General features: G+C 43.2%; 1 protein-coding gene across 1 annotated transcript; it reads left to right on the top strand.

Moving 5' to 3' along the window:
- Window positions 1-1,302: 1,302 nt before the first annotated feature.
- TAF13 (TATA-box binding protein associated factor 13) lies at window positions 1,303-13,150 on the top strand (the record flags this gene model as incomplete). The annotated part of the gene is made up of 4 exons (XM_080693382.1): window positions 1,303-1,329; window positions 2,192-2,270; window positions 10,220-10,317; window positions 12,980-13,150. 4 exons carry the CDS (start codon window positions 1,303-1,305, stop codon window positions 13,148-13,150), a joined length of 375 nt encoding a protein of 124 aa, XP_080549508.1.
- Between the last annotated feature and the right edge of the window lie 493 nt (window positions 13,151-13,643).

The raw sequence follows: 13,643 nt of genomic DNA, 5'->3' as shown, positions 1-13,643 counted from the left end.
TTAGCCTCCCAAGTGCTGGGATTACAGGCACACGCCTCATGCCTGGCTGAGCATCACCTTACATCAAATGGCACTTTACATGCCTAGGCCTCACCTTCTAACACCAGTGGTTTTCATGATAATTCATCCATAAAACTTTCCCAACAAAGTTATAAATATCACTATAAGAATACCACCCCTTGAGAACTAGCAATGAAAAAGAGTGGCCTCCCAATAATTAATACAGTGCTTAGACTTAAACAGTGGAAGGTAAATGGCAATTACTTAACTATACTCTTCAAACTAAGAACCACTGCAGAATCAGGAAGCCCGGAGCAGAAACAGACTTAGGGTCACAATGATGAGATGATACACGCCGCCTAGCCCATGACTCCTCCTTTCTCGCTCCCTTTCTTCCTTTTTTGTTTCTTTGTGGTACTGGAGTTTGAGCCCCGGTGGTCTAGCTCTAATACAGTCCTAGCCCTATTTATATTTTTGAATACTGAGGATGGAACCCAGGGGCATTCTATCTCCGAGCTATACCCCCAGCCCTATTTTTAACTCTATTTTTTTGTTGTTGTTGTTTTATTTTGTGGTACCAGGAGTGGAACCCAGGGGATTTTCTACCTACGGGCTATACTGTCAGACCTATTTTATACTTTATTTGAAAACAGGGTCTCACTAAGTTGCTGAGAGCCTCACTAAGTAGCTGAGGCTGGCTTCGAACCTGTGTGATCCTCCTGGGATTACAAGTGTGTGCCACCACACCCGGCTTCCACTCAGTTTTGAAACGGTTTCACTGAGTTGCAAAGGGCCTCACTAAGTAGCTGAGGCTGTTGACGGCAGGGCCAAAGCAAAACCAAAGGCGCCTCCTTTCTACTCTTCCTCACGTCTTGCCCCTATCTTAGCCTCCCAAACACCTGGGATGACATGGGTGAACCACCACGCCCGGCTCCTATTTTTTTTATTTTGACACAGGGTTTTACTAAATTGCTGAGGCTGGCTACTTAAGCTTCCCAAGTGCTGGGGTTATAGGCGTGCGCCACCACGCCCTGCCATGAGTCCCTTTTCTTTGTTACGTTGAATTTCTTCTCTGGGCTCACAGAGAGCGCCCTGTTCTAGCTGTCAGAAGTGCAAGAGCGCTTCCTACTAGCTCCCGCTGGTAGCCCGGCTCTGGCCCCGCCCCTCCCGCCCCCCGCCCGGTCGGGCCCCGCCTTCACTCGGCTCTGACTCCGCCCACACTGGCGTCACCGGAAGTGACGCGGCGGAAGTAGTGAAAACAGGCGCTAAGCGCGGGGCGCTGGAGGCTGGAGGGCTGGTGGGATGGCAGATGAGGAAGAAGACCCCACCGTGAGTGACTGCCTTTGTCCCATCCCTCTTTTTTTTCTTTCTTTCTTTTTTTTTTTTCTCTCACTCCCTCGTGCTCAGTAGCGGAGTTTGAGTTGAGAATTCGGTCTGTTTGCCGTAGTGGATTCAGCCGAGAGAGTCCGGGGCTGCGCTTGCCTTTTCCTTCTGATTAGTCATTTTAGTACCTGGGGCAAGACGTGAGGAAGAGTAGAAAGGAGGCGCCTTTGGTTTTCTTTGGCCCTGCCGGACACCCTTCGAAACACCTGGACAGTCATCAGAGATCAAAGCTAGTATTTGCTGAACTCCTTATGACCCAGCAGTCAAACCTGTATTTAGTATGAAGTGGGACAATAAAGGCCTGGAAGTCAGAAAGCCTGAAATTCAAATTCCTTTTTTCTTTCTCTTTGGGGGCAAGTTATAGCTTGTAGCATCGGTTTTGTCGTGAAATAGGGTTAAGGGAATTTTTTAGCACTGTATAAGCAGGTGTTTATAGGTGTTACTTTTACTTCCTGCAGGAAGTAGGCTTTGATTCAATACTCAATCTTTAACAGAAACACTGGCTAGCAGTAGGACTTAGTTGTTCTAAATAAATAAGCAAAAAACATCACAACCTGTGGTCATTAGAACTCTTAAATGGAAAGGCAGTAGGATTGGTAGGGACATTGTAGAAGCCATTCTCGAATGGCTTGGAAATTGGACTAGTCTTTAAGGCCCCTTCAGTGCTAAGAATTCATAATTTTTGCAGCTTACTTTGGGCTTTCTAGCCTGATGTCAGGGTTGGAAATGAAAAATAAAATGTTAATTGCTAGAATTTCAAATGCAATGCAATCACGTGACATCTCTAAATATACATTTTAATTTCCAGTTTGAGGAGGAAAATGAAGAAATTGGAGGAGGTGCAGAAGGTGGACAGGGTAAAAGAAAGAGACTTTTTTCTAAAGAATGTAAGTTTTTTTGGCAATGGTTTTATTACAAATGGCAAAATACTTTTGGATATACCCTTTCAAAGTAGAAGTATTGAATGTGCTTCTTAATATTCTCAGGCTTTCTTTTTTCTTTTCTTTTTTTTTTTTTTTTTTTTTTTGGTACTGGGGGTGGAACCCAGGGGCTTTTTTTTACCTCCGTGCTGTACTCCCAGACCTAATTTATATTTTATTTGGAAATGGTCTCACCAAATTCCTGAGAGCCTCACTGAGGTTGGCTTTGAACCTGTACCATCCTCCTGTCTCAGCTTCTGGAGCATTGGGATTACAAGTGCATGCCACCATGCCTGGCTCTTATTCTCAGACTTTCTATAAAATTAATTTTTTGTTTTATTTTGGTGGTACTGGGGTTCCTGGAAACCCTTCTACCTCTGGGCTATACTCCCAGACCTATTTTTATATTTTTATTTGGAAACAGGGTCTCTTAAACCAGCGAGACTGGATTCGAACCTGCGTGATCCTCCTGTCTCCGCCTTTCAAGCGCAGGGATTACAAGTGTGCGCCACCACACCCGGCCTAAATTAATTTTTGAATTATATATAGTAACCATCCTAACCCCAATTATACATATATGTATATATTTAATGATAAACTGTGTGTGTGTGTGTGTGTGTGTGTGTGTGTGTGTGTGTGTGTGTGGTGCTGGGGATTGAACCTGATGGCATTCTGCCTCCAACCAAACCACACCCCCATCCCTTTTTTTGTGTGTGTGGTACTGGGAATTGAACCCAGAGGCATTCTACTTCTGAGCTACATCCCCAGACCGATTTTATTTGTTATTTGAAAACAGGGTTACCAGGCGTGGTGGTGCACGCTTGTAATCCCCGTGCTTGGGAGGCAGAGACAGGAGGATCGCGCAGGTTTGAAGCCAGACACGCTGGCTTAAGAGACCCTGTTTCCACATTAAAAAAAAAAGTATAATATAGGTCTGGGAGTGTAGCCCGGAGGTAGAAGGGCTTCCAGGAACCCCAGTACCACCAAAAAAGAAAGAAAGAAAAGAAAACAGGGTCTTTCTAGGTTGATGAAAGCCTCATTAAATTGCTGAGACTGTCCTTAAACCTGGGATCCTCCATTCTCAGCCTCCCAAGTACTAGGATTATAACCATGCACCACCATGTCCAGCTCTTTCTTTCCTTTTCTTTTCTTTCTTTCTTTCATATGAATTTGGAAACTAAGGGTTTTACTAACTTGCTGAGGCTGGCTTGGAACCTGCAATCCTCCTATTTTGGCCTCCCAAGTACTGGAATTTCAGGCACTGTCACCACAGCATGTGTGGTAAGTACTTTAATTCAGGACAGAACATACCTTCATTAGTTTTCATGTGCTACTTTGTCAGAGCAGAAACTGAGACTCCTTTGACTGTAAGCCACAGTAGGGATGGATCTTGGAGCAGTTACTGAGGGTAGGCACTAGGTTGAGGCTTTGGACTAAGTCAATAAACAGGGCAGGAAGTTGAGAACAGAGTGAGGCATTACACTGATGGAGAGATTATAATGTATTGGTCCTCTCTTCTACTTAAGTAAGTTTCTCTTATCCACTGAAATATATTTTTCTACTGGTGAATTCTATCCTTCAAAATGTTAGTCACCAGCCTGGCATGGTGGCGTACATTTGTAATCCCAGCATTTGGGAGTCTGAGACAAGAGGATGGTGGTTCGAGGACAGTCCAACTACTTAGTGAGGCCCTCAGCAACTTAGTGAGGCCCTCTTTCAAAAACAAAGAATAGCTGAGTGTGGTGGTGCGGGTTTATAATCCCAGCATTTGGGAGGCTGAGACAGGAGAATCGTGGTTCACGAACAGCCTCAGCTACTACTTAGTGAGGCCCTTTGCAACTCAGACCCTAAGGTTCCATCTCCAGTACCACAAGAAAAGAAAGAAAGAGATAGAGGGCTGGGATACAGCTTGGAGGTAGAATGCCCCTGGGTTTCATCCCCAGTACTGCAAAAAAAAAGTATGATTACAATGGACCAATAATAAAAAAAAATTTAAGGGAAAAATAGTAAGTTACAGTGGAGAATTCTACTAGCTATAACTTTAGCCAGGTGATCAGTTAGCACACCAGTACTATGTATTGATATGTATCCTAATGTGAGGGCACAATTTTTTTTTTTTTTTTTTTTTTTTTTTTTTTTTTTTGCGGTACCAGGGATGGAAACCAGGGGTATTCTACCTCCAAGTTACACCCCCAGCCCAATTTTTTATTCTTTATTTGAAACAAGGTTAAGTAGCTAAGGCTGGCCAGGAACCACAATTCTCCTGTCGTAGCCTCCCAAATGCTGGGATTACAAGCATGTGCCACCACACCTGGCTTACTTTTTTTTTTTTCCAGGGATTGAGTCCAGGGGCATTCTACGTCTGAGAAACACCCCCCAGCAGTTTTTGTTTCAAAATAGGGTCTTGGTAGGTTGCTGGGAGTCTCTAAGTTATTGAGGCTGGCCTTGAACCTGTGATCCTCCTTTTTCAGCCTCCCAAGTACTGGGATTATAGGTGTGTGCAACCAAACCTGCCTGGCACATCCCCTCTTAGTGTCCTTTTTTTCTCGGTACTAGTGGCAGGGGCATTCTACCTCTCAGCCCTACCCCCAGCCATATTCTTTATTTTGAAACATGGTCTTACGAAGTTGCAGAGGGCCTCACTAAGTAGCTGAAGTTGGCTGTGAACCTGCGATTCTCCTGTTTCAGTCTCCCAAGGAGTGAGATTACAAGGATGCGCCACCAAGCCCAGGTTCTTTCTTTTCTTTTTCTTTTTTTTTTCTTCTGGTGGTACTGGGGTTCCTGGAAGCCCTTCTACCTCCGGGCTACACTCCCAGACCTATTTTATATATTTTTGAAACAGGGTCTCTTATGCCAGTGCGGCTGGCTTCGAACCTGCGCGATCCTCCTGTCTCTGCCTCCCAAGCGCGGGGATTACAAGCATGCGCCACCATGCCCCGCGGTCCTTTCTAATATGTAAACGCAGTCTAATCATGGAAACCATCAAACAAACCCACATGAGCCGGGCGTGGTGGCGCACGCTTGTAATCCCCGCGCTTGGGAGGCAGAGACAGGAGGATCGCGCAGGTTCGAAGCCAGCCGCGCGCGCTGGCTTAGGAGACCCTGTTTCCAAATAAAAAAAATGTAAAAATAGGTCTGGGAGTGTAGCCCAGAAGTAGAAGGGCTTCCAGGAACCCCAGTACCACAAAAAAAAAAAAAAAACCCACATGAGTGACAGTCTATATGATAACTAGTATTCTTCAAAAAGTTAAGATCTTGAAAGTCAGGGAAAGACTGAGATTGGATGGTGAAATCACAACTAAGTAGAGTGGGATCCTTCATAAGAACCTGGAATGGAGGGCTGGAAGTGTAGCTGAGTGGGAGAGCACTTGCCTAGCATGTGTGAGGCACTGGTTCAATCCCTAGCACTAAAAAATAAATAAAAAATACCCAAAAACCTGGAACAGAAAAGAAGACTTTAGTGGATGTTAGAAGATACAGGAATAGCCAGGTGTGGTGGCTCATGCTTGTGATCCCAGTGTTTGGGAGGCGGAGACAGCCTCAGCTACTACTTAATGAGGTCTTTTGCAACTCAATAAGATCATGTCTCAAAATTAAGAATAAAAGCTGGGCGTGGTGGCGCACGCTCGTAATCCCTGAGCTTGGGAGGCGGGGACAGGAGGATCGCGCTGGTTTCGGAGCCAGCCCCGCTGGCTTAAGAGACCCTGTTTCCACATAAAAAAGTTAAAAAAGAGCCGGGCGTGGTGGCGCACGCTTGTAATCCCCGCACTTGGGAGGCAGAGACAGGAGGATCGCGCAGGTTCGAAGCCAGCCGCACTGGCATAAGAGACCCTGTTTCAAAAATATATAAAATAGGTCTGGGAGTGCAGCCCGGAGGTAGAAGGGCTTCCAGGAACCCCAGTACCACCAAAATAAAGAATAAAAAAAATAGGGCTGGGGGTATAGCTCGGAGGTGGAATGCCCCTGGGTTCCGTCGGACCACAAAAAAAAAAAAAAAAAAAAAAAAAGCGAGCGAGAGAGAGAGAGAAAATACAGGGATAAAGTAATACATGACTCCATAGACTAGAACAGGCTTCATTTGGAGCAAAGCCTGGGAGGTGAACTGACTGGGGAAGAGCCCACAGGATTCAGAATAGCTGCCTTCTTTACATACTAGGGGCTTTTTATGGGGCTGGGAGCAGGGGGATGGTGAGAGGCATTTTCCCACTTTTCCAGAAGTCCTTTGTTCTTGACCTCCTCTGGCCAGGCGTCACCGTCAGACCTCACAGTGCCCACAGTGGAAAAACTGGTACAGTCTGAACAGAGTCTGTATGTCTTCCTATGTCAGTTTCTTTAGTTTTGATAAATATCTATGGTTATATAAGATGTTATCATAAAGGGAAGTTAGATATAGGGCATATGGGAATTAGGGACTATTTTTACAACTCATCTGTAAGTCTAAAATTATCTATTTTTACAAAAAAGGCAAAAAGAAACAAGTTACAGAATCTAAAAAAGAAAAAAAAATACTGGCTCCTGTGCTTGTTTTCTCCCTCCTGTATCTGGACCAAAGGCTCTTGCCATTATAAACCCTAGGGATATTTGTACCCTGGCTGGCTTCCAAGTCACCCCTTTCTTTTCTTTCTTAATCTTTTTTTTTTTTTTTTTTTTTTTTGGCAGTACTAGGGATGGAACCCAGGGGCATTCTACCTCCAAGCTACACCCCCAGCCCTATTTTTTATTTTGAAACAGTTTCACTGAGTTGCAGAGGGCCTCACTAAGTAACTGAGGCTGTCCACAAACCGTGATCCTCCTGTCTCAGCCTCCCAAATGCTTTGTATTACCAGTGTGCGTCACCACACCTGGCTTGGTCTTTCTAGTTTTTGTTTTTCCTGAATAGGAAGTGTGTGTGTGTGTGTGTGTGTGTGTGTGTGTGTGTGTGTGTGTGTGTGTTAGTTACTGGGGATTGAACCCAGGGACATTCTAACTTTGAGGTATACCCCCAGTCCTTTTTTTTTTTTTTTATTCTTTATTTAGAAACAGGGTCTCACTAAGTAGCTGAGGATGGCTGCAAAACTGGGATCCTCCTGTCTCAGCCTCAGCCTCCCAAGTACTGGGATTACAAGCTTGTGCCACTACTCCAGGCTTCTAAATAGGAATTATTCTTAATGTACTTAATCCTTTCTTTAGAAGTTTACTTTGAGTTCCATTTTTACAAAATAGAACACTTGCATATAATAAATTGTACAAGTCTTAAATGAATAGCTTGATGAATTTTACACATGGATACTTGTATTTATCATTCAAATCAATATTCAAAACACTTCTAAAGCTGAGCATGGTGGTGTACACCTTTAATCCTAGTACTTGGGAGGCTGAGATAGGATTACAGGTTTGAGGACAGCCTCAGCAAGTAGTGAAACTCTAATCAACCTAGTGAGACCCTGTTTAAAAGTAAAAATAGAGGGCCAGGCATAGTGGCACACGCTTATAATCCAAGTGCTTGGGAGGCAGAGACTGGAGGATACCACAAGTTCAAAGCCAGCCATAGCTACTTAGTGAGACCTTGTTTCCAAATAAAGTATAAAATAGGTCTGGGAGTATAGCCCAGAGGTAGAAAAGCCCCTGGGCTCCACCCCTAGTACCACCAAAAATAAATTAATTAATTAAATTTTAAAAAATAGAGCCAGGCATGGTGGCACACACTTGTAATCCCAGCATTCAGGAGGCTGAGACCGGAAAATCGTGGTTCGCAGACAGCCTCAGCTACTTAGTGAGACTCTCTGCAACTTCATGAGACCCTGTTTCAAAATAAAGAATGCAAAATAGGGCAAGGAGTGTAGCTCAGAGTTCGAATGCCCCTGGGTTCCAGACCCACATAAAAATAAAAAATAAAAATAGGGCTGGGGTGTATTTTGGAGGTAGAATGCCCCTGAGCTCAATCCCCAAAAACACACACATGCATACACACACAATTTTCAACATTTACTTTCTTTCCCCTTTGAGAATCTGATGTTTCTTTTTTTCCAGAAAAATGTACATATACAAAGAATGTTAAAATTTTTCAATATATTGCCGGGCATGGTGGCACACACTTGTAGTCCCAGCTCTTGGGAGGCTGAGGCAGGAGGATCACACAGGTTTGAAGCCAGCCTCAGCTATTTAGTGAGGCTCTCAGAAACTTAGTGAGACCCTGTTTCCAAATAAAATATAAAATAGGTCTGTGAGTATAGTCCAGAGGTAAAAAGCCCCTGGGTTCTACCCCCAGTACCACCAAAAAAAAAATTTTTTTTTTTCAGTATTATTTTCAAGGGAGAGTCAAGAACATTTTTGGGGTTTTTTTGGGTGGTACTGGAGTTCCTGGAAACCCTTCTACCTCTGGGCTACACTCCCAGACCTATTTTATATTTTTTATTTGGAAACAGGGTCTCTTAAGCCAGCTAGGCTGGCTTCAAACCTACACGATCCTCCTGTCTCCGCCTCCCAAGCACAGGGATTACAAGCGTGCGCCACCACACTCAGCAGTCCAGGACTTCTTGAAGCTTGTCTGTGAACTAATGAGATTCATAGACTTTATGTTAAGAATCCATACAGATCGCTAAACTAAGAAGAAGTGTAATACTGTTGTGTGTGAGAGTAAAGAGTCTGGAACCAGATCAGCAGGGTTCAAGTTTTGGCTCTAACTGCATCTTTGGGTAAGCCACTTAATTCAGTCCCTCTATTTTCTCACATGTAGAATGGGGATAATAATAGTATCTACCTCAGATGACTCTTGTGAAGATTAAATGAGTAGCCTTAAAACAGTCCCTGAGCCTGGTACGGTGGCACACTCCTGTCATCCCAGTACTTGAGAGGTGAAGACAAGAGGATCACAGGTTCAAAGCCATCTTCAGCAACTTAACAAGACCCTATTTTAAGTTAAAGAATGAAATAAGGCTGAGGTGTAGCTCAAAGGTAGAGTAACCCTGGGTTCAATCCCCAGTGCCTTCCCCCCAAAAAAACCACATTCCCTGGCACATGGTAATGGCTTTATAAGTTTTAGCTACTATGACTCTGCATTAGACTTTTCTTCTCTTTAGCATATTCTTTGGCGGCTTCAGATGAAGCATACAAGGGCTTGGCTGGCACTTGCATTGATCTAGGAAATAAAATACCAAGATTCTTTGTAGCCGGGTGTGGTGGCGTGCACTTCTGGTCCCAGTACTTGGGAGGCTGAGACAGGAGGATCGCACAGATTCGAGGCCAGCCTCAGCTACTTGGTGAGACTCTGGGCAGCTCAAGTGAGACCCTGTTTCCAAATAAAATATAACGTTGGTCTGGGGGTGTAGCCTGGAGGTAGAGAGCCCCTGGGTTCCATCCCCAGTTCCACAAAAAAAAAAAAAAAGAAAGAAAGAAATTCTTTGTAGTAAGCCTCTGCCTTCCTTAATTTCCCTATTCCTTTATAAGAAGGTAATTGGAGTGCTTTCTCTCATGTCCTTTCCTGTACGGCAACATCGAGAAGATTCTTCTGCCTTCTCTTTTCCAGTGTCTCACTGCCTCACCTCATACACAGAAAATACTTCCAGAAAATGTTGTCATTGCTAGTTTTGTCCCGGCTATAGGGTTTGCCGCTTAAAAAGGCATTCTGGAAGTTCCTGAGGAGTAGATGATAGAGACTAGAAAGAGAATATTCATGTTAGGCTTCAGTAGCTGGGAAGGAGGGGGAATTTTGTTGGAGGCTGGATGAAAAGACTGGTTAAACTTTTTCTATCAAAGACCATTCTTGGAGACAACAGATAAAATGCAAATGCTCTAAAACCGGTATCATGTAAAACGTGGTTCAGTTCTATTTGATATGAATAAAGTATCGGTGAAATGACTGTTCAAAGTGAAATAAAGTATTGGTGAAAGTATTGAAATTACCGTTCAAGTAAACAAGGGTGATTGTTCTTCCACAGTGCGATGTATGATGTATGGGTTTGGGGACGACCAGAATCCTTACACTGAGTCAGTGGATATTCTTGAAGATCTTGTCATAGAATTCATCACTGAAATGGTAAGATTCTTTTGTAACTGGTCTTATCATTATTATTTTTATTTTATAATTGATCTTAGCACATTGAAGAATAGATTTCAAATTCTAAACTTTAGATCAGACTAAAACTCAGAATATCCTTTTGAAATAAGTTATCCATTTGAATGCCTATTTTGTGAAGTTACTGGTTACTACTTACTATTAAGGATGGAGATTACATAAATTTATTCTCCCTTCTCTGAAATTTTATTTATTTTTATTTTTTATTTTTTGCAGTATCAGGGATGGAACCCAGGGGCATTCTACCTCCAAGTACACCCCTAGCCTATTTTTTATTCTTTTTATTTGGAAACAGGGTCTTAATTGAGTTGCAAAGGGCCTCACTTAAGTAGCTGAGGCTGGCTGCGAACCGCAATCCTCCTAGATAGCCAGTTGCTCCTAATCAGCCTCCCAGTTGCTGGTATTACAAGCATGCACCACCATGCCCAGCTGAAATTTTATCTAGAGAGACATAAAATGCACGGGATGTGGTGATATATGCCTTTAATCCCAGCATTTGGGAGGCTGAGACAGGAGGATCACAGTTTGCAGACAGCCTCAGCTACTTAGACCCTTTGCAACTCGGTGAGACTCTGTTTCAGAATAAGGAATAAAGAATAGGGATGGGGGTATAGCTCCAAGGTAGACTCCCCCTGGGTTCCATCCCTAGTACCAAAAAAAAAAAAAAAAAAAAAGTCTTAAAATTTTAGACAAATGGAGAAAGAAACTAATATATGGGGTTGAGGTTATATCTTGGTGGTACAGCATAGAGGGGTGGAACCCAGGGGCTTTCTACTTCTGGGCTACACCCCTAGTCCTATTTTATAATTTATTTGGAAACAGGGTCTCACTAAGTTGCTGAGAGCCTCACTAAGTAGTTGAGTCTGGCTTCAAATCTGTGTGATCCTCCTGTCTCAGCCTCCCAAGCACTGGATTACAAGCATGCGCCACCACACCCAGCTTATAAAGGCCTAATTTTTATCTCAACCACAGTAAGAAAATCCTACTTATATTTTAAAAAATGGAGCCAGGTATGGTGGTGCATGCCTGTAATTCCAGCATTTGGGAGGCTGAGACAGGATGATCATAGGTTCAAGACCAACCTCAGCAATTTAGCGAGACCTTTAGCAACCTAGAAAGACCTGGTTTCAAAACAGAACTTTACAAAGGTGGGAGAGGGGGTGGGGGATAGCTTGGAGGAAGAATGTCTCTGGGTTCAAACCCTAACACTACAAAAAAGAAAAAGAAAAAAAAAATGAGATCATCAGTAAATTTGTAGTTACTCTTCGTAACCATATATATATACACACACACACTCAGCCCTTTTATATTTATTTATTTGTTTGTTTGTTTGTTTGTTTTTGCAGTTCTGGGGATGGAACCCAGGGGCATTCTACCTCTGAGCTATCCTCCAGCCCTATTTTTTTTTTTTTTTTTTTTTTTTTTGTGGTACTGGGGTTCCTGGAAGCCCACCTCCGGGCTACACTCCCAAACCTATTTTTACATTTTCATTTGGAAACAGGGTCTCCTAAGCCAGCGTGCGCGGCTGGCTTCGAACCTGCGCGATCCTCCTGTCTCTGCCTCGTGTGCCACTATGCCCGGCCCCCCAGCCCTATTTTTTATTCTTTATTTTGAAACAGGGTCTCAGTGAGTTGCAAAGGACCTCACTAAGTAGCAGAGGCTGGCCTCCTGTCTCAGCTGTGGCTGACCTTGAAACCTGTGATCTTCCTCTTTTAACCTCCCAAGTACTGGCAGCCTTAGTGATTTTGCAAGACACTTTCAGGAACTTAGTGAGACTCTGTTTCAAAATAATAAAGAGCTAGGCATGGTGGCACACACCTGTAATCTGAGTACTTCAGAGGCTGAGACAGGAGGATTGCAGGCTCAAGGACAGCCTCATCAAATAGTAAGACTCTCAGCAACCTAGGGAGACCCCACTTCAAAATGACAAAATTGGGCTGACAGGTATAGCTTGGAGGTAGAATGTCCCTGGGTTCAATCCTCAGTAACACACACACACATACATGCACACATGCACATGCACACACACAATAAAATGATAATAATAAAAAGGGAGTTGGGCCCGGTGATGCACACTTGTAATCCCAGCACTTGGGAGGCTGAGATAGGAGGATCATGGTTTGTGGACAGCCTCAGCTACTTAACTGAGGCCCTTTGCAACTCAGTGAGACCCTGTTTCAAAATAAAGGATAAAAAAGCTGGGCGTGGTGCTTGTAATCCCAGCATTTGGGAGGCTGAGACTGGAGGATCGGTTCACAGATAGCCTCAGCTACTTAGGCCCTTTGCAACTCAGTAACTCAGTGAGACCTTGTTTCCAAATAAAATGAATACAAAATAGGGTTGGGGGTGTAGCTGGGAGGTAGAATACATCTGGGTTCCATTCCCAGTGCTGCAAAAATAAATCAATAAATAAATAAATAAATAAAAAGGGCTGAGTTTGTACCTTGGATGTAGAATGCCCATGAGTTCAATCCCTAGTACCACAAAAAGTAAAACAAAGGGAAAGGGATAGCTTAGAGGTAAAATGCCAGAGTTTAACCCTCAATCTCTCTCTCCCTGTCTCCCTCCCTCTCTTTCCCTCTCCAACCCCACCCCATGAATTTAATATTTTTTTTTGTAATAGACTCACAAGGCGATGTCAATTGGAAGACAAGGTCGAGTACAAGTTGAAGATATTGTCTTCTTGATCCGAAAGGACCCAAGGAAGTTTGCCAGGGTTAAAGACTTGCTCACTATGAACGAAGAATTGAAACGAGCTAGAAAAGCATTTGATGAAGCAAACTATGGATCTTGACAGCTTTTGAACTTTCTGAAATCTCATTTCTGTGGAAGCTGTATCTAATACTAGTGTATTTTCTACAGTAATTTTCTGATATCTAGGCATGTAAATGAAAGATGAAAAAACAAAATTTTCCGCCTTTCTTTTCATCTTCAAATTGGGTGATATTTGAGCCTTTAATTGCCTGCTTTATATGACCATACTTGAATTACTTACTGGGTTTTACTAACTACATGTAACCTAAAGTACCTTGAAAACCATGCAGTTCCTTAACTTTTGGCTATCTAAAGAAAAAAAGTAGTGTTTATGTATAAGGTGTATTTGTTTTGTCTCTCTGTCTTAAAAGATAATTTGTTTTAATACTTCTTTCTAAAGACTAGAGTGGTTTACCAGTTGTAGTGGTGTATGCCTTTAATCCCACCTATCCAGGAGGCCGAGGCAGGGGGATTGTAAATTCAAGTCAGCCTTGGCAACTTAGCATGATCCTGTCTCAAAATAAAAATTTAAA

The sequence above is a fragment of the Muscardinus avellanarius genome (assembly GCF_963383645.1).
Source record: "Muscardinus avellanarius genome assembly, chromosome: 3".
NCBI lineage: Eukaryota > Metazoa > Chordata > Mammalia > Rodentia > Gliridae > Muscardinus > Muscardinus avellanarius.
The sequence above is the reverse complement of the archived record's forward strand: the minus strand, read 5'-3'. Positions and strand labels throughout refer to the sequence as shown.